Source organism: Mya arenaria, chromosome 15 (genome assembly GCF_026914265.1).
Source record: "Mya arenaria isolate MELC-2E11 chromosome 15, ASM2691426v1".
NCBI lineage: Eukaryota > Metazoa > Mollusca > Bivalvia > Myida > Myidae > Mya > Mya arenaria.
In genome coordinates this window covers 37,573,370-37,592,094 of record NC_069136.1, presented here as the reverse complement: position 1 = coordinate 37,592,094, position 18,725 = coordinate 37,573,370, and the positions used below count along the sequence as shown (strand labels likewise).

Here is an 18,725-nt window from a genome sequence, read left to right as displayed (position 1 = left end):
CCCCTTTGTTGTAATAAAAGGCTTATTCTTAAACACTATTAGGTCGAAAAAAATTGCCAAAATAGGCTACCGCGGTTAATGCATATGCAAAATCGCGGCCGAGCGTTCATACTGCATGAACGCACAAAACATAAGAATCAATCCTTAAATGTTTTATGGCTTAAACCGTTACTGTAGGTTTAAGAAAAATGCATAAAACATCACTTTTTGAACTTCAATATAAAAATCTGCAATCTAATTTTTGTCAGTACTCTTAAATGACTGGTTTACATGCATTTTCGAACAAATTGGATCATTTTCGGACAAAAAATAGGAAAAAGATATTCAAACGATCAATCAGAGTGCAGCTAAATAATGCGTCCTGCTGATAATTTCTTATTGGTCAAATTGAACATGAAAATATGGTCATCTATAGTAATAACATTATAAAATAATGCACACACATGATTATCGATGGTAAACCAATAATGGCTCAATTGTAAAATTGTATAACTAATACAAAGAGGAGTATATAACGTTAAATGCAGCTTACACCTTCATGTAATAGAACTTGTCCACACATTCATTTATTTACACACAATGTATTACAATCAGCAGGTTTCAAAACATCCCAGTGAGACATAAGCAAATGAATTGACATTTGGGTCTTGCATTTGTGGATTGTCCACCTCACAATGATCATATTTAATGTCCCATTAACCAAAATGCTTTCCCAATAGATCTTCCTAAACACATAAGCACAGTATTGCGCCAAAATGAAAGAGCTTGTTTAGTTTAGTTTCCACAAATTTAAAATTACAACTTTTTTGTGCAAAACTTTATGAACACTATTGATCTACATCTTTGATTTTTTTTTAAGTAAAGGGGATGATTTGCTCTAAACAAATGAACTTAGATCATAAGAACTTTTTGACCAATGATGAAGTCAACCCTAACTTTTCTAGTACAAAATATATTTCTATTTGTTCTATCTTCTTGTGTTGTAACAAACATATTTTCTAATGTCTTCAGTCATCCATGGTCAACAGTAGCGCAATTTGATTTTGTTGAAGCCACTATGACCACCAATGGCACTGCTATGGAACTCTCTCATGATAGCATCACTGGAACCATCTTTTACCACAGTTATACCATTCATGAGGCCAGGTACAGCCGTGTACAGAACATCATATGGAGAAGAAATGTGCAACCAATTATCAAGTGTTTCAAGATATTTGTAAATGCTGTGTTTGTTAACGGCATTAGTAGTGACACAAAGAGCCATGGAAATTGTAACACTGTATGAAACCAGCATAGATAGCTAGTTATTGTGTCTATTCATGATTTTGAACATCTTTCAACATTACCAATGGGGTTTGGTTTTAAACAGAGACCACATTAGGGTCATCAGAGACGCCGTGATCAATCTAAAGCTGGCATTGCGAGCTAGTGCTTTTGTCTCAACAAGTTCAACATAAAAAATATACTAAAAGAGAGAATTTCAAGGCATTTTAACTAGTTATATCATGGAAAATTGTTGAATATCATTCCACATTACCCTGGGAATTGGTTTTAAACATAAACCATATTAGGGACATCAGAGTGGCCGTGATAATTGTAAGACAATGTAAAACTGCCACTGTGAGCTAGTGCTTATGTATCTTAAGTTCAACAAATACTAAAGAGATAGAGACGTTGAAGTGTGGCCGTGATAATTGTAAGATTATCTAAAGCTGGCATTGTGAGGTGGTGCTTATGTCTCTACAACTTCAACATATCCTAAAAGAAGGAATTTCAAGGCATTTTAACTAGTATCACTCAACATTACCAGTGGGGATTGATTTTAAACATAGTCCACACTAGGAACATTGAAGAATACCGGTGATCATTGTAAGACTATCTAAAACTGGCATGGGGCAAGTGCTTATGTGACTTAAGTTCAACAAATACTAAAAGAGAGAATTTCAAGGCATTTTAAATAATTATATCATGGAGAGTTGTTGAATATCACTCGATATTAACCTGGGAATTGTTGTTAAACAGAGACCACAATAGGGACATTGAAGAGTGGCCATGATATTTGTAAGACTATCTTAAGCTGGCATTGAGTGCTTGTGCTGGTGAAATTGTCTTTTACATGTTACTTCTTTAAACCAGTTTAAATTATCCCTACAGCCCGCTCTCACAGACCATTGCTCGCTGCGTGGTAACTCGCAACTCGAATGTGCTTCATGTCATTCTTTTTCATTTTTCACGCCAAATTCTGTACTAGTGTGTCCTTTATAACAGTTCAATTGTCACTGCTGAAGTCGCTTTGTTCGTATCGAATGCTTCGATCCACTTCGAATGAGCATCGATTACGACCAAGAACATTTTCCCCATGAATGGATCTGCATAGTCGACATGCAATTCCTCCAAGGTCATTGTGGCCATTCCCATGGATGCAATTTCGCTTCTGCGGGAATATTTCTGTCTGGTTGACAGTGTTTCTCATGGTTTTCAATTTCAGTGACCATTAAAGGCCACCATATATACATTTTGGCTAAGGATTTCATCCTGTTTGCGCCTGGATGTCCTTCGTGCAACGTGTCCAACATCGTTTCACGTCCACGTGGGGATATAATTACACGATTAACCCGAATAATGCATCCATCATGCATATTCAAATAATTTCTAACAGCAAAATAAGGTCTAATTCCTTATCTGAACATTTTGGCAGAAACACATCAACTTTTGGCATAACCGGATCTCGTTGCGTCCATAGCCTGACCTGTTCCAATGTAACCGGCGTTTCATCCAATTTTTCACGATTTACGATTTCCGTTGGAATTGGCGGTTCGGAAACCTCTGTATGTCTCGGCAATCGACTTAAACCATCAACTTTGCCAATGCTTGGTCCCGCCTTATATTGCAAAACATACTCGTAACCTGCCAACGTCAATGCCCATCGCTGTATCCTTGCGGCTGCCGTTGTCGGAATTTGTTTATTTTCTTTCAATTAACCAAGTAGCGGTTATGGTGTGAAAGCAGCACAAATTTGTTTCCATACAAATATTGGTGAAACCGTTTAACTCCAGTTGCCACACTGATTTTTACAGAAAATATTTCTCCCCAGTCAAGCTTTTCTTCAAGCCAGTTTTTCCATTATTATTCACCACAGTGATCGGTAATACGACGTTCTTGTCCTCGTATTTCAAAATGTCAGACGTTGCATTTCTCCAGAGCATGTTTCAACTTTGCCTTAGTGTTCTCAAAAGATGAAGATTCTTTTAACTTTTCCCAGGTCTCCCGATTAACTAGCGTTGCTGAAGGACCAGTGTCTAGCTCAAATGAAACATTTGTGGAGTTAAGATTCATTTTAACCTTAACAGGCTTTGTCTGATCACCAATGTTATTATACACGGAGTACACTTCATCATCGTCATCGTCCTCTACAAAGTTTTGCTTTCCTGATCTCTTTTAAACTGTTTTGACCGAAGCTGATTTTGCTTTTTTTCCACTCTACAAGCGTTTTGCACATGTCCTGCTTTTAACAGTTGTAGCAAATACAGTCCTTATAGGGACATTGATTTGGTCCATGAGTTTTAATCTGTGCACCTATAACAAGGCTTCCTACCTGCCTTTCCAGGGTGCCTGTTGGGACCAGTCTTTGTTGGCTTGTGGCTTAGTTGACCATCTTTATTCACAGTAATTCCATTTATCGAATGATTACGTAAAGTGGCAGCACCTTTTTCCGCAAGTTCCAAGCTTGTTGCAATATCCAAAGCATTTTTAAAATCCAAGTTTGGTTCTGAAAATTATCTCCACAACGCCACATACGAGTCGATCACGAATCATCACTTCTAGTGTCTCTCCAAATTCGCAATCCTCCTAAAGTTACGTAATTCCGCCACAGTTTGATACAGTTTCTCCACTTTTTCGAGCACGGTTGTTTCGGATGATGATGTTTCTGAACAAGATCTTTTAATTCCTCAAATATTTGTCTTTCGGTTTGACTGGTGAAATCTAATTGAACATCAGTTTGTATGTTTTTGCCTCAACCACTGATAATAAAATCGCTTTTTCCATGTCCACATCAGTATAATCATTTGCAATAAAACAATCTTTCTACGTACTCGTTCCAATCTTCTTCCCCATAGCAAATCTCTTTTATTATAACTATTTAATTTGCTTTGATGTGTCAAATTACTGTTGAATGAGTCCGTTCAATCATATTTAATTATAGATGGGCAACATTTAATGTAACATAATATAATGTAAAATATATATAAACAAGAGCTCGACTACGCTGCTTTGACTTAGAAGTGAATACAATAACAATGTAATATGTGCCTGTCAAAAGCAATAACACAATCAAATTAACAAGTGAACAAGAATCGCGATGTGACAAAACCAGGTTTTTAATGATTGACAGAAGAGATTTGTTCTCTTCTAAACTCCTCCTATTTACCAAGTTAGGTCACAATATGTAGACCCTTACTTAAGTAATTCAATGCCAACCCTTTTTCTATTAAAAGTAACCTTGACCTTGATCCTAGGGGCCTCAAACGCAATCCCATAAAAGGTCTCCATAAACTCTTCGATTATACCAAGCTTGATCTCTTTATATCAAACCTAGCTAAAATTTTCGATACATGAGGTGACTTTGACGCTGCCCTCCCACCAGCCCGCCCGAACAATGACGCAAGTCATTCAAATAACTTGTTTTCCCTTTATGAAAATTCGGTTAAGAAAAAAAATGTGCCTTTTAAAAGAAAAATTAAAATAAAAATTAAAAAAATCATTCAAGGGCCATAATTTGTATTTATGGTTAAAATGGAGTTATGTTCCTTATTGTAAGAGCATTGAATGAAGGGTATAGATTTTTTTTATATCTAGGATTATCCTTAAACATCTCTCGAACAGGCTGTAGATAGTATGGTTGGACCAGACATCGACCAGTTTGCTCCTGTGTTGGGATTAACTAAGCTTGGCATGCAGAGATAATATGTAATATAAAATACCACTTGGGGGCTGTTTCGTGTTATAGATTAAATTACCTTAAAGCTATTTCATGTGTATTTTGCCACCAAAGTTCAAAATGGGCATAAATGCACATGCATATGTTTGTAAACATTTTATTTTTTAAATAACTTTGGTTGACCCCAGACCATGAAACATTAATGGTAGATTACGTTTGACCAGAACATGGCCAATATTGTTTTAGAGGTTTGTTCGTCAAAGGTTAAAATTTATTCTGCATAAGGACTATAAGAGGCTTTGACCTAAGACAATGACTATTTACCATTTAGTGATTGATATATGGCCTCGTTTGCTTTAGTGTTATTGGGTCACTAGTTAAGTTCACATCCACCAGTGTTATAAAAATGCATAATAACAAAAGAGTATTTGTTTGAGGACCATGTTACTTCAGTGCTAGTTTGAGGACCATGTAGCTTTAGTGCTAATTTGTACAAAATCAGCATATGACCACAAGCAGATTCAGGGGCGCATGTGCCCCCACCCCATTAAAATCGCCCTAGGTTACTTTTTATGTCAATATCAGAAGTTACGCCCTCTTATCTGTCAATTCCTGGAGCCGCCCCTGATGACATCTGGTATATCATGGTCAATTCTTTCTTAAGTAGCTTTGACTTAACTACTCGATTATCCTTAATGATTAGTAGGTCAAAGGTCAATATCACAGTCATTGCCGATTCATACCTTCTTTAATCTTATAAATTTATGATTGTAATAAATCTCTTTGCTTATACAGACTGATATTGGCCTTCATTTACTAGATAAACAATAGAAGGTTATAATGCAGTCATATTTTACAATGACTTTTAAAATAACCCACAGTCTACAACTAAGGCCTAAAATTGTTGGTTTCTACTTACCTGACCGGTCCTATTTTTTCCTCCCGACTCTACACTTTTTTTCGTTTTCTTACTTTCCATTGGGCATGTTTTGAGAGAACATGGAAAGTTTTGACCAACTTAGCTCAACTACTATAAGAATATGGAGGCTTAATCCTCGCTCCGGCGTCGGGTGTCGGCGTCCGGTGTTAGTTTAAGGGGAATTTTGCATATTCCAAATCTATTAATTTAATTCCTTTATCAATTCATACATTTATTCAGAACTATAACACATTGAGGTTTCGTTACTCCATATTATCCTAAATTCAAATTATTGCCCCTAATTGACTTAGGAACTTAGATTAAGGTTTAGGGCACATTGTGTCAGGTTAAAGTTTTAGGGCAAGTTGGGTTTTTTTATTAATAACTTCTATACCCTTCATTCAATCGATCTTAAACTACTATAAATTGAAACGTTGTTGGTATTTAATAATGGTGGACATATTGCAAGCAAACTTGGTATATAGGAAAAGTTTATAGAGATCTGTTTGGAGTCCGGAGTGTCCTGAACAAGGACAAGATCACTGTTGCTTTCATATTGTAACCAAACTTAGTATAAAGGAAGAGTTTATGATCAACTTTCATGGGATTGCTTTTTGGGCACCTAGGGTAAAGATTGCTTTTTCTAAAATAGATAACTATTTGGTACTGAAGAACTTTAGATAAGGTTGACATATTGTTTCCAAAGTTGGTATGTAGGACGAGCTTATGAAGGACTTCCTTTGGATTGCGTTTGGGGTCCCTAGGTCAAGATCACTGTAAAATAAAATAATGTAAAATAAGGCAAATTACTGACAAATTGCATTTACGTACGATGAACGTTCATTTTTACTGGTATGTCTCACCTGACATCATCAGTTATCAGCCATGTTATATTACCCAATTTGCTTCATATTTTACAAAATGCAATGCACTCGATGTTTTCCTTATACACATTTTGGATTTAAAGAATTTGGATGCCAGGATATCTTATGTAAATTTGAAACGATAGACTATGCTCGTACATCACATGTGAAACTGAAACAGAGATGGATATTCTGTTAATCAATGTTGGCGTCATTTAGTTTTGAAAGCAATGTCATAGCAATGCACAGTATTACAGAGTATTGCATGTTTGACTTAACACATGTTATTTTTAATACATAAATGTTTCATCCATAAAAGAGTAACAAAACGCCATGTGCTGTATTATTTGATTTTTTTTGTTCGGCGTCCATATATATGACTAACAGGAACAGAGTTCTTGAGAATATTCATTTGGAATATTATGGTCGACCTTAAAGGTAGTAAGCCAGTTTGCTTGTTGCTTGCAACTAAACGCTCTTATAAATCAAAGCGCTGAAAGCGCTGAGGAACGGTGGCCCCGAGAGAGTAAGCAATTTATTCAAATGATGACAGGAATTTCAGAAACGAATTGACACAGGGAAGTTGAAAGGTGGGGTTCATATGTTTTACAACAACGTACGAGTTGACAGGCTTCAATTTTATTAGGCGTGATATATACATATAGAACGTATATAAGATAAAAAATAATGTATGTAGAATATGTTTGAACGTTCCCAAGGGATAAGTTTCACAATGGAAATGAACATCACGTTAATTTTGAACAAGAGCTGGCACAGAGACAGCGGGCTCGACTATTCCGCCGCTTTTCAGTGTAAGGATTGAAAAGTTTTGGCGAAACATGCATGGATAAGATAAGATTTCAATGCAAATCATGTGGTGAGATATAAACATAAATGTGGTTACATGGAAAATTTCAACCAGAATGTTTAAGTCTAATAATAAAGGGCAATTATTTGCAAAATACAGTTATATATCTTGGTTATTCAATGACATTTAGTGGTTGAATACCATTCTATAAAGTCTCAATGCAATACATCGAGTAGTTGCTGAGAAATTTACCTATGTGTGCTTACACACAAAACCTTAACTAGAATTTCTATGTCGAATAATAAAGGGCAACTATTTGCATTTAATGAAACTAGAGCTATCTTACATGAGGAAGTTTGATGGTTGAGTACAATTGTATGAGTCTCAATGCAATACATCAAGTAGTTGCTTTGGTATTTATATAATGTGTGCTTGCACACAAAACCTTAATCAAAATATCTATGTCGAATAATAAAGGCCTATCATTTGCATTAAATGCAAAGTCAAGTTATCTTACTTGGTTAATTAATTAGGTTGGATGGTTAAGTACCTTGCAACATGTCTCAATGCAATACATCAAGTAGCTGCTGAGATATTAACCTATGTGTGCTTGCACACAAAACCTTAACCTGAATTTCTAAGTCGAATAATAAAGTCCTATTATTTGGATTAAATGCAAACTACAGTTATATAACTTTGTTAATTCAGTAGATTGGACTGTTGAGTACCATTGTATCAAGTCTCAGTGCAATACCTCAAGTACTTAATGAGATATTTACCTATGTGTGCTTGCACGCAAAACCTTAACCAGAATTTCTATGTCAAATAATAAAAGACTATAATTTGCATTAAATGCAAAGTAGAGTTATCTAACTTGGTTAATTAAGTAGGTTGGATGGTTCCATTGTATCAAGTCTCAATGCGATACCTCAAGAAGTAACTGAGATACTGCGATATTAACCTATGTGTGCTTGCACGCAAATCCTTAACCAAGGTGTGACGCCGACACTTGGGTGAGTAGTATAGCTCTCCATATTCTACGAATAGTCGAGCTAAAAATTGATATGATAATACCATCTCTATGCAGACTGAACATGGAAAACAAACAACATAGCAAATGAAAAGTGTGTTGTACAAACAAGTAGTACAATGTTTTATTTACATATCAAAATCAACGTAAAGTAGTAATACATTCAGTAAATGTCTGTTTTGGAAATATGTATGTGAGCAAACGATGCATGTTTTGATGAGGTTGGCAATAAACACATGTGTAAATGTACATGAAATATGTCAACATTATCAACACTGAAAGAACATGTACAAATGTATGAACGAAACATTGATGTGTTGTCAGTGTTTATGCACCATTTTCAATAAAAGTTTCAGTATAAAGCAAAAACTGGTACAAAAAAAAATGTGGACATTGCAGCATTGCTATATTATGATAGATGGCACAGTGTAATTGCAAGCATGTTTAGTTGTGGAATACGAATGAGTAAGAGATGCTTATGAGTAAGACTGTTTGTCATTATTCAGTAAAATTTACATCGAAATTGGCTGATGAAATAAACAGAGCATCTGAAAAGTTTATGGTCAGTTTGTGGTACATCTGATATCCAAAACAAGTGACAGTTTGTGTGCTCCTCCTCATAATGATTTCCATGGCAACAGGGCAATGGTCCATTTAAAACGTCTGAATGATCTTCGGATAGTGGCTTGAAGGCATGTTATATCACAGCTGAGTACATCAGAGCTGAATAAATCAATACCATGGTGGCATTGACTTCATGAAGGCTTCAGTTTTCTGACAGTACATGTACCACATACATAGACATTAATATTCATTGCATGATAGAGGGGGGAACAGACTTCAAACTCATATAGTTCATCTGCAGGCTATATGCAGCACATACTGAAAGTTTGGAAATGCTATATTAAACAATAAATGATTGAGACAAGTATTAGCACCTGTGCTAATTTCATAAAAAGCAGAAACAGCCATTTCCCTCAAATGGGAAGCTGCAAACCTTTGAAGAGCCATTATTTCCTTATGCACTGGAATAATCTAACCAAGTAAAGTTTTCCTTGTTGCTTTCAATGGTGTCTACAGAACAACACCACAAAAATAACCTGCCTACTCTTATAAGTTTTTTTCTAAGCAAAATAAGGTTTTCGCACTTCTTTTGCGTTTAGAGTTTTATATAAACAAGAGGCCCAAAAGGGCATATGCTCTACTGGCTGAGTGAATCTGGCTGGTTTTCAAAAGGAGCTCTTATGGATATGTAGATACTGTACAAGTTTCATCGAGATGCAATCAAAACTGAAAGCTGTATCATGTTAACGAACAATTGTTAACTGACAAACTGATTTTTTTATACTATCAAGGCCCATAATCTAGGCATGCCTGAGCGGATCTGGCTGGTTTTCGAAAGGAACCAAGCTCTTATGGATATGTAGATACTGTACAAGTTTCATCGAGATACAATCAAAACTGAAGGCTGTATCGTGTTAATGAGCAATTGTTTACAAGATTTTTATACGATCAAGGCCCATATCTAATCAAGCATGGTCGGATCTGGCTGGTTTTCAAAAGAAACCGAGCTCTAATGGATATGTAAATACTGTTCAGGTTTCATCAAGATACCATCAAAACTGAAGGCTGTATTGTGTAAACATGAATTGTTTACAGACGCACATACTACGTACAAATTACCATCGCATAAGGTGTTCTGGCCTTTGGCCAGTAGAGCTAAAAATGACATAGAGCCAAACTGAAATGCTTTAACTTGTCAAAATTTTGCTTTTCTTATCCACTTATATAAAGGTAACAGAACTGTTCAGTTTAACAAAAGAAATTTAGTGATAATGTGTTTATAGACAGTGTAAACACCACTATATCCAAACTGTTTGCTTCAGGGACAAATGGCGCAACAAAAGAAATTGTAAAAAAACACCAAAACTGAAAGATTCATGACAACTGCTAGTGTTTTCATGTATGAGGTGGCTACATGATGTAGAAAATGCAGAGATAGCATTAATATGCCCATTTTTAATTTTTTTTTTACTTTAAGTATCTGTTTTGAAGGCTAGATGTGGCATTAAAATCAGAGTACAGCACTTTACCAATGTCTATAAGTTGCTTATTTACACCTGATTTGCTATAAATCTCACTCTTGAGATCATTTACACACAAACAAGTACTACAGAGTTGACTTACATATTCATTCTCCTGAAATATTGTATTCAGAGCTGCATCTCCTGGATTCAGATTGAAGGACTACCGGTGGGAGGAAAAAGGCACAGCTTACTGAAGCTTATTGGCACATCATGATCTGCAAGCAAGACACAAAAGCAATGTTTTACACTTATAAAACTTTCTGCCAATACTGCTAAAGCTTGAAAAAGGCATGTAAACACTAATTTGAGGCATACACAACCTTTTATGTGATATTAAATGTGATAAATATGCAGAAAAGCTCATGAATTGAAAGATTTTCAGGACAAATTTTATGAAATATATAGTCTTTTGGACATTTTGCTATCAGATTTTAATAATTCAAAGGTTAATCTCATCTTATTGAGTACCCAGATGCATTTTGAAAGCATTAAAACCAGACATGCTTAGAATTTCTTCTTACATGGAGACAGTATTCCTTTCTCTGAAATCCTTGCTGAATGCCGGTATGGAAAACCACATGAGACCACATTTTTACCAGCACTGGTTCTTGTCCTTGAAAATTCCCCTGTGGCTACAGCAACCAGGCTCGCTATTGAAATAAACAATACATTAGGGTTTTAAGACATTTATAATGTATTAAGGTTGTTGTTTTTAATGCATGAAGGGAAAAGGCTCTAAGCTTTATGAAAGTGGCTCAGTTTTTATTTCTTTTGCCTTAAGAAATGTAAATTCCCCTGTGGCTACAGCAACCAGGCTGGCTATTGAAATAAACAATACATTAGGGTTTTAAGACATTTATAATGTATTAAGGTTGATTTTTTTAATGCATGGAGGGAAAAGGCTCTAATCTTTATGAAAGCGGTTCACTGTTCATTTCTTTTGCCTTAAGAAATGTCAAGTTTTTCAATGTATAAACTGCATAAATAAATGAATATATATGAATGATTGATGGAATGAATTAATGAATTAATGAAAGGTGGCATTATTTCTTTAAAATAGGGATCGCATTGTGTAGTTGTGATTGTTGAAGTAGATTTTTTTGTCCATAAGCTCAAAATCATATGCACACTAAATAAAACATCATTCTGCATCAAATGTGCAGTAAGTTTTGTTTATTTGCTTATAGAATTTTAAATTAATGTAATGTTTGCTTAAAAGAGCAAACAAAATGTGCGAATAGATGCACAATACAGACCAAAGACTTATACGAGTCAGCAGTGTCATTAGAAAATAATATTATTATCAAAGCCGCACCAGAAATGATCGAGAAACAACATGAAATGAATTCATTTAGGAATGGAACAAACAGTATCAATGGGCTTATATGACCCAAACTTACTCAAATTATACTTCAATTTTCCATTATATGATCTTGAAGTACTAACAAAATACAGCGTGTCGGCATGTTGGCATACACAAAGTACAGCTCGGCCGGGTGGGCAGCTCGGCGGGCGGGCTGTCTGGCTGGTTCTTTACAGTTCCTCCCGGGTCTGTTTAAAATAATAAGAAAGGAAAATAGATAAATCAACAACACCCAAACATACAATCATTGACGCCCTTATAGCCTACACAACATACTCAATTAACACTTCCCTGGCATACCACTTTAAATTGATGGGTTCAACTTTTAAGTGATCCACCACGACCAAAAGCTGCTCATGACAGGTGCGATGAAGCCAACACTTGAAGATGAACCCAATATCACATTTCAGTTAGAAAACTACTGATGTAACCTAAATCTGAAAATTTTCTCGGGCTTTATTTTATATAAAGACTTCTTTATTACATACTGTAAACATATTTGTGAACGAAACGGTACGAAACTGGGGACGAATACATACTTGGTGAAAAAAACATGGTTTTTTAACAAATATTTAAAGAACAGACATAAAATGTATTCATTCTTAATGTTTACACCTATTTACACAAGGTGTACTTGCATTTTGAAGCTCTCAGCAACTGCTTCATGCATTAATCATCAAACATCTGACTAAGTGAAAACTGTACCAGGTAGTTTCACTTCGCGGCAGCCATTTTGGATTTTTGTTTACATTTTGGCGAAGTCTATAAATGGTCTAAGAACGTTCATAGTCCAGTTGTTTTCGTATCAAAAGTGATAAAAACTATGAGAGACCCCTCCCATACTTAAATACAAACCAAATAATCCTTTGTATTTGCCTTAAAACATGAAAAAAAAAACGTTTAATCAAATTTTCACTTTCGTTTTCAGTGAACTCTGACTGGATCCCAGAATATTTCATCATCTAATTCTATAAATAGCCACATGGTTTCCGCAAATGTTGATATACGTCTTTTAAAGGGTGTATAAAACCGGTACCAGCATTGAGTCGCCTTCCGTGAAAAATTTATATTCATGAGGGGAGATAACTACAATCGACTTGGCATCGCTACTGAGTGCATTTATGGTATGTAACTACGTAGTAGGTCACCTAAGGTCACGAAGCTGTGTGAGTCACGAACGGCACGAATGCATAAATTAACGAAAAGCATAATATACGTCATCAAAATAAGCTAGATGAACTACACAAATTCACATCGTAATCTAAACAAATTAAATAATAGAATTAACACGCAGGTTCATGATTTAGGCCTCTCAATTAATGTAGGTCACGCACATAAACAACGCAGGTAAAACACAGATATTTGCACAAAGAACAATATGTATACAGTGCAAATAATGAAGCAATTTCAATAACTGTCATGCCACGCACACGTAGAGCCGTTCATGTGTAACATTCTGATTATAAAATACTTACAATACACATTTAATCCACCTGAAGTCCATGACACACTCTTAGGCAGGGCGCTTACAAAATGGCAACGATCGAAAAGTGAAATGATCATGCTAAATAGTGGCGGCGTAATCTGTATAATATACTTTATCGATATACGGTTTCCAAAAAGCATTGACTTCGTTTGTTTGTTTATTGATCAATGAAATAGTGTTTACATATCATTTCATTTTTAAGGAAATTTTTGAATTGTTTGGAATCGATTAATCAATTATAGTAACTACTTCTTATAACCGACTCACACCTGTAACAATACACTTAGTTTTTCGCCATTTTCGAGCGGTTGCGTATAAATATGTTGTCTTCATTTTGTGATTTTTTTCAGCTGCATTTTCAGGGATATGCAAAATGTACGAGTTCAAGTGTACATTACTATACATCAATTCAGTTTTGTTGAAGTTTAAAGATGTCATGTGTATTCAAGCATTCAATGAGCGCATTATTTCGACCGAATCACCGTGTAATCATATTTGTAGTAACGATCTGATGTGCCTACTATGAACGTGGCCCTGAAGGGCCCCCGTTCAAAAATGTATAATTTTTCAATAATAACTCTTCATTCTACTTTCATTTGACTAGTAAGAATTTCATTCTTTATCTATATGTTCAACAATCGGTCACCAGTTCATTCAGTTCGTGTCTGTGACATTTCACAGAAATTCAGGGTGAATTCAGACGGACTAACGGCTGACAACCATTGTTCACCATCAACACTAAAATGTTGCAATGCTACCTATTTCTCATACATATAGAATGGTTTTAATGATCCCACCATTATAAATGCTGAAAGGTTTGTAGAGATTTATCAGTGAAATAACGTGACCCTTCACTGTGTCATACAGTAAAATTACAATTTGATATTATTCACTGTTTTGTAATTTAGTCCGGTCTTTCTTCAAAATCAAACGCCAACACGTACAAGGACAAATATCAACGGCGTTATTCTGAAATGACGGTACGTTCGCATACAATTTGTTGTGCGTTTTTGAAAAACTACGGCTTTAGACCTCAGTATACACAAAACCAAATGTTTTTCAGTGTAAGATCACTATATTTTTCACCTCGTGATAATTCGCCTAAGCTTTGTATTTCATTCGTGGTTACGCCACTCGTGCAAAAATATTTTTTACGCTCACTCGGTTAAATATATCGCGATCTTACATTGATACAATCAATTATCCCTTATAAACATGGTTACAAAATATCAAATATAAGTCCTTGCTATCCTACGGTAGGACTGACAATATTCAGGGAGAAAAAGAATTCCAAACATCACAACCCAAATGCATTCCACTAGATAAGCAGGTTTAAATTAAAGTTACACTTTTATTTAATGGCAGTACAAACACATGTACAACAGACATAAATTTTGAGTGGTACACCTTTAACTACTTACTAAATAATGCATTTATGGAAAATATTAATTACAGATAGCAAGATAGTTACCGTGTAATTAATAGCTGAAAACGCACAAATATTAAATGATTGGTGAGTGCTAAAAGATTTACTGTGATCAGCTATAGTCTCATCGGGTAGAAATTCAATGTTTTCTGCACCTTACTTTGAAATTAATAAACTCGGTATCCTTCATAAGAACCATTGTTTTCGACATTTATTCATCCTTTTTGGTACATCAAAACAATTGTAATACTTGTGGGAAGTCTTATTTTGGAGTAAAAGTGCATCTTTATATAAAACTAGTAGTATAAAGATATTGACCAAGAAAGGCAGAGAAAAGATGGGCTTCTATCTTTGCACATAGTGTACATTGCATAGGAAATATAGCCACTTGATGCGACCATAATATGTGGCAACAATTGTTTGTATGTTTCCATGTATAGACAACAGTGTGTGTATACCACGTGATAAATTACGTCATAAATGCTAGTCATTGGTCTTTCTCTGCTGCAACTTTTCATTTTCTAGAATCAATTTGGCCAAGTGTTGTTTCAGGCTCTCATTCTCTGCAGCTAATGCCAGCATGTCCAGCAATCTGTTTTCTGAAAAATAGAACAAATTATTATGTTTCATTTTTGTAAAATAAAATTAGCTCTAAATGTAAATGTTATATTCAAATGAATGTTAAAGGTCAAGTAAATGTTATGTATTACAGGGGCCACTCCTTGAGCCAGTAAACACACCACGAGAGCAATGTTTCAGATGCGGTGAAATAAATTATCCAAAAGAACTGAAAGACAGTGAAGTCATTTTTGGAAAAACCCAAATACAAGATGCATTGCAGGGCAAGCCATACAACTGGACAGATGTTGCCGTCTCACTTGATGATGTAGTTCTGATTGAAAACACAACCCGAACACAGAGTGATTCAATACGATGGCATGAAGAAAGGCATAAAAGAATAACTGCTTCAAATTTTGGTGTAATAATGACCAGACAAAAGACTGTCAATGAGTCTTTCATGAAAAACACTTTCAATCACCAAACCTGCAAACCAAGCCTACTTCCTATGGCCATGTTAATGAGAAAAATGCCAAAAAACTGTACATTAACAAAACAAATTCTCACTTGCACGATGTTGGCCTTATAGTTAACCCAGTCATCCCATTTCTGGGTGCCAGCCCAGATGGCATCATTTGCAAAGATGGTGAAAGTGGAATTTTGGAGGTTAAGTGTCCATATTCAGCTAGGGACATGACAATTTTTGAGGCAGTCAGGGATTTGAAGGGCTTTTTCCTGATTGATGATGGAGATACAATCAGGCTTAAAAAACTCATCAGCATTACTTTCAAGTGCAAGGTCAGCTCATGATTTCAGGGGCTGCTTTTTGTGACTTTGTTGTATATACCAGGCAAGACCTGTACATAGAAAGAGTGGTCCCTGATAAAGGTGTAATGATGATGATGCTGAAAAAGCTCCTACTTTTTTATATTGAACATTTCAAGCCATATCTCTCTTTGCCAAACAAAGAAAATATTAAAAACACAGCAGATGATTAAACATACCAGTATTAAAGTTTCAAATAAACCCCTGGACTTACCATCTGCTTTATCACTGGATGGCATGTTTTCTGTTGCTGGTGCTGGCAACCGGTTAGGAATGTCTTTGTCATTTTCATCTTCTAGAAGTCGATACGCTGTAAACTTCTGTTCTTGCCTGAATAAATACATAGTGTTTAATTTTAAGAAATGTGTAAAATATGTTTGTCTCTGATGTACTGGTTAGTGACCTATTATTCGCCCGTACTGCTTTTTCGCCCACCCAGTTTAAACCATTCAAAACGAAATATTTTACACAAATTAGTATTGCATTTCATTGCGGCATGTTTTTGTACAGATATCAGCTGTTTTCTGCGTTCAAATGTAAGTAGTATGTGGAATTCGACCCAAATAAACATTGTTTACACTTCTAACCTTGTTAGTTGCACGCGGGGATGACGTCATCACGCACGCGCTCACTTGCATGAGGCCCTGTAAGGATTATATAATATTCCTTATACCACACTATCAGACGACAATATTGATTTGTCATTATAAAGTATAAAACCGGTGATAAATTATTCCAATACCATAAATTGCTGTTCTTAAGTTCAATTTTCAAAGGCAAATGGTAAAACCTCAAAACGGTGAAGTAATCGCGGATTGTTTCATCTAAGGGAAGCAACTCAAATTTGAATTAATCATTACATTCTTGTACCGACTTCCGAAGTCTATAAGATACATGTAAATATGCATACATTATGTAGGTCATGTTTCAAGAAGGAATCCCAGCAGCTTCTTAAATTTTATGCTAAGAGAAGAATTACTGAGTAGGTGTTGTATCATTTTACACATACATTAACAGTATGTAATAGTAAACATGTTATATTTGTTGATCAATTCTCGTTTTAAAAGGTCGCTAGACTGGTCAAATAAAATAAAAAATATTTGAAGGTATAGTTTAGAGAAAATATATGAAAACAATCTTAAGAATAGCGAATTAATGGGGTGGGCGAATAATTGGTACAGTAGGCTGTTTATTTTAGCGATATTATAGGGGAACTTTGCGCGTGTACTCAGAATCCCTAGCTCTATTTTCAAAAACAAATTACACAGTTTTTGTTTGAAGAGCCAACCTATCTGAGTGTAAAGTTTTATCGTAATAGCTATCTTGTGTCAAAAGTAACGTAGGAAAAACCTCCATTTCTGGGCGGAATGGGGTCGCTAACCAGTACATATTGTTTAGCAGACTATAGTGATTTCCATCCGATACTCATAATACTCCACATTTATTATTATTTTTAGACCATACACTATCATATTGCGGTGAAACAAATAAATAAATGAAAACATATTGTTTCTTGATAGATTTATTTTTTTAATGCAAAACAAAATAATTATTACATAAAAATACCTTTTGTGTTCATGGTTGTCGGACATGCCGTCAAGCCGCAATCTTTTTCTGGAAGGCTCTGTGACAGCTCGCAACTTTGGCGGCCGCCTTGCAGGTGTAGCATGATCATATGGCAATGCTGGTAGAGGATCAGGGTTTCCCGTTGTAGGTTGGCCATCAACAAAGTGCTTAAGAAAAATATAGATACAAACTAAGTTGAAACAAGTGCAGACCAAAATTGTTCGCAGAAAAAATAATTCCTACTAGTATCATGAACTGTCAAAGTTAAAAACAGTTACCTCAGGCATTGGCTTCGGTCGAAAAAGGGTGACCAGTATAATAAATTAGCTTATTTTAGAATATTGGCTAGCTGTCATTGTAAAATTTATTTAATTAAAGGAAATGCATACTTATTGGAGTGTCGAACCCAGATATCTACGCAAAACGAGCGAAAAGTTTTACAAATGTCGATATGTTTGTTTTACTTCCGTGTTCCGGTTACGAACGACAACTGCATAAAACGAATATTGTACCCTAATTTAGTTGAAAAGGTTACAGAACAGTAAAAAAACTAATAGAATAAAATACCTTTGAACACACGTAAACATGCTTAGCTGTCCCGTGATTTTTCAATTTTTCCAAATTCAGCTGATCATTGGGACGCCCACATAATCGGAGCCATCTAATACACTTTTCCAGGTTCCTCCCCGGTTTTGGAAATGGATAGAACTTTATATCGTTCTCAAGTCTTTCAGTGTATCTGCTGTCAGTGTTGCAGGTTCCATAACTGCATCTTTTAACCATTTTTACAGCGGAAAAAAAAAAACATTGACGACTATTGACGGATATAACTTGTTTGTCGGACAGAATGGCGGA

General features: G+C 35.4%; 1 protein-coding gene and 1 long non-coding RNA gene across 4 annotated transcripts; both read right to left on the bottom strand.

Annotated features, from left to right (window-relative positions):
• Positions 1 to 7,344: 7,344 nt before the first annotated feature.
• LOC128220737 (uncharacterized) lies at positions 7,345 to 13,542 on the bottom strand. 3 transcript variants are annotated; one of them, XR_008258841.1, is made up of 5 exons: positions 13,485 to 13,542; positions 12,047 to 12,197; positions 11,168 to 11,296; positions 10,747 to 10,861; positions 7,345 to 9,458 (listed from the first exon to the last, which is right to left on the bottom strand). It is a non-coding gene; the product is annotated as an uncharacterized LOC128220737 (long non-coding RNA). The 3 variants fall into 3 exon arrangements; XR_008258839.1 differs by having other exon boundaries at positions 7,345 to 9,441; XR_008258840.1 differs by lacking the exon at positions 13,485 to 13,542 and adding an exon at positions 12,865 to 12,958 and having other exon boundaries at positions 7,345 to 9,441.
• A 1,568-nt stretch (positions 13,543 to 15,110) lies between these two features.
• Positions 15,111 to 18,725, bottom strand: LOC128220736 (uncharacterized). Its single transcript, XM_052929240.1, has 4 exons — positions 18,438 to 18,725; positions 17,871 to 18,037; positions 16,519 to 16,634; positions 15,111 to 15,520 (listed from the first exon to the last, which is right to left on the bottom strand). The coding sequence occupies exons 1-4, from the start codon at positions 18,651 to 18,653 to the stop codon at positions 15,405 to 15,407; spliced, it is 615 nt and encodes a 204-aa protein (XP_052785200.1). The 5' UTR covers positions 18,654 to 18,725; the 3' UTR covers positions 15,111 to 15,404.

Excerpts from the sequence above, each read along its gene's own strand:
- LOC128220736 (XM_052929240.1), bottom strand. The coding sequence starts at position 18,653 with ATGGTTAAAAGATGCAGTTATGGAACCTGCAACACTGACAGCAGATAC. Across the intron at positions 18,038-18,437 it reads ATGTTTACGTGTGTTCAAAG|CACTTTGTTGATGGCCAACC; the intron begins GTATTTTATTCT and ends ATTTTTCTTAAG. Across the intron at positions 16,635-17,870 it reads GACAACCATGAACACAAAAG|GCAAGAACAGAAGTTTACAG; the intron begins GTATTTTTATGT and ends GTATTTATTCAG.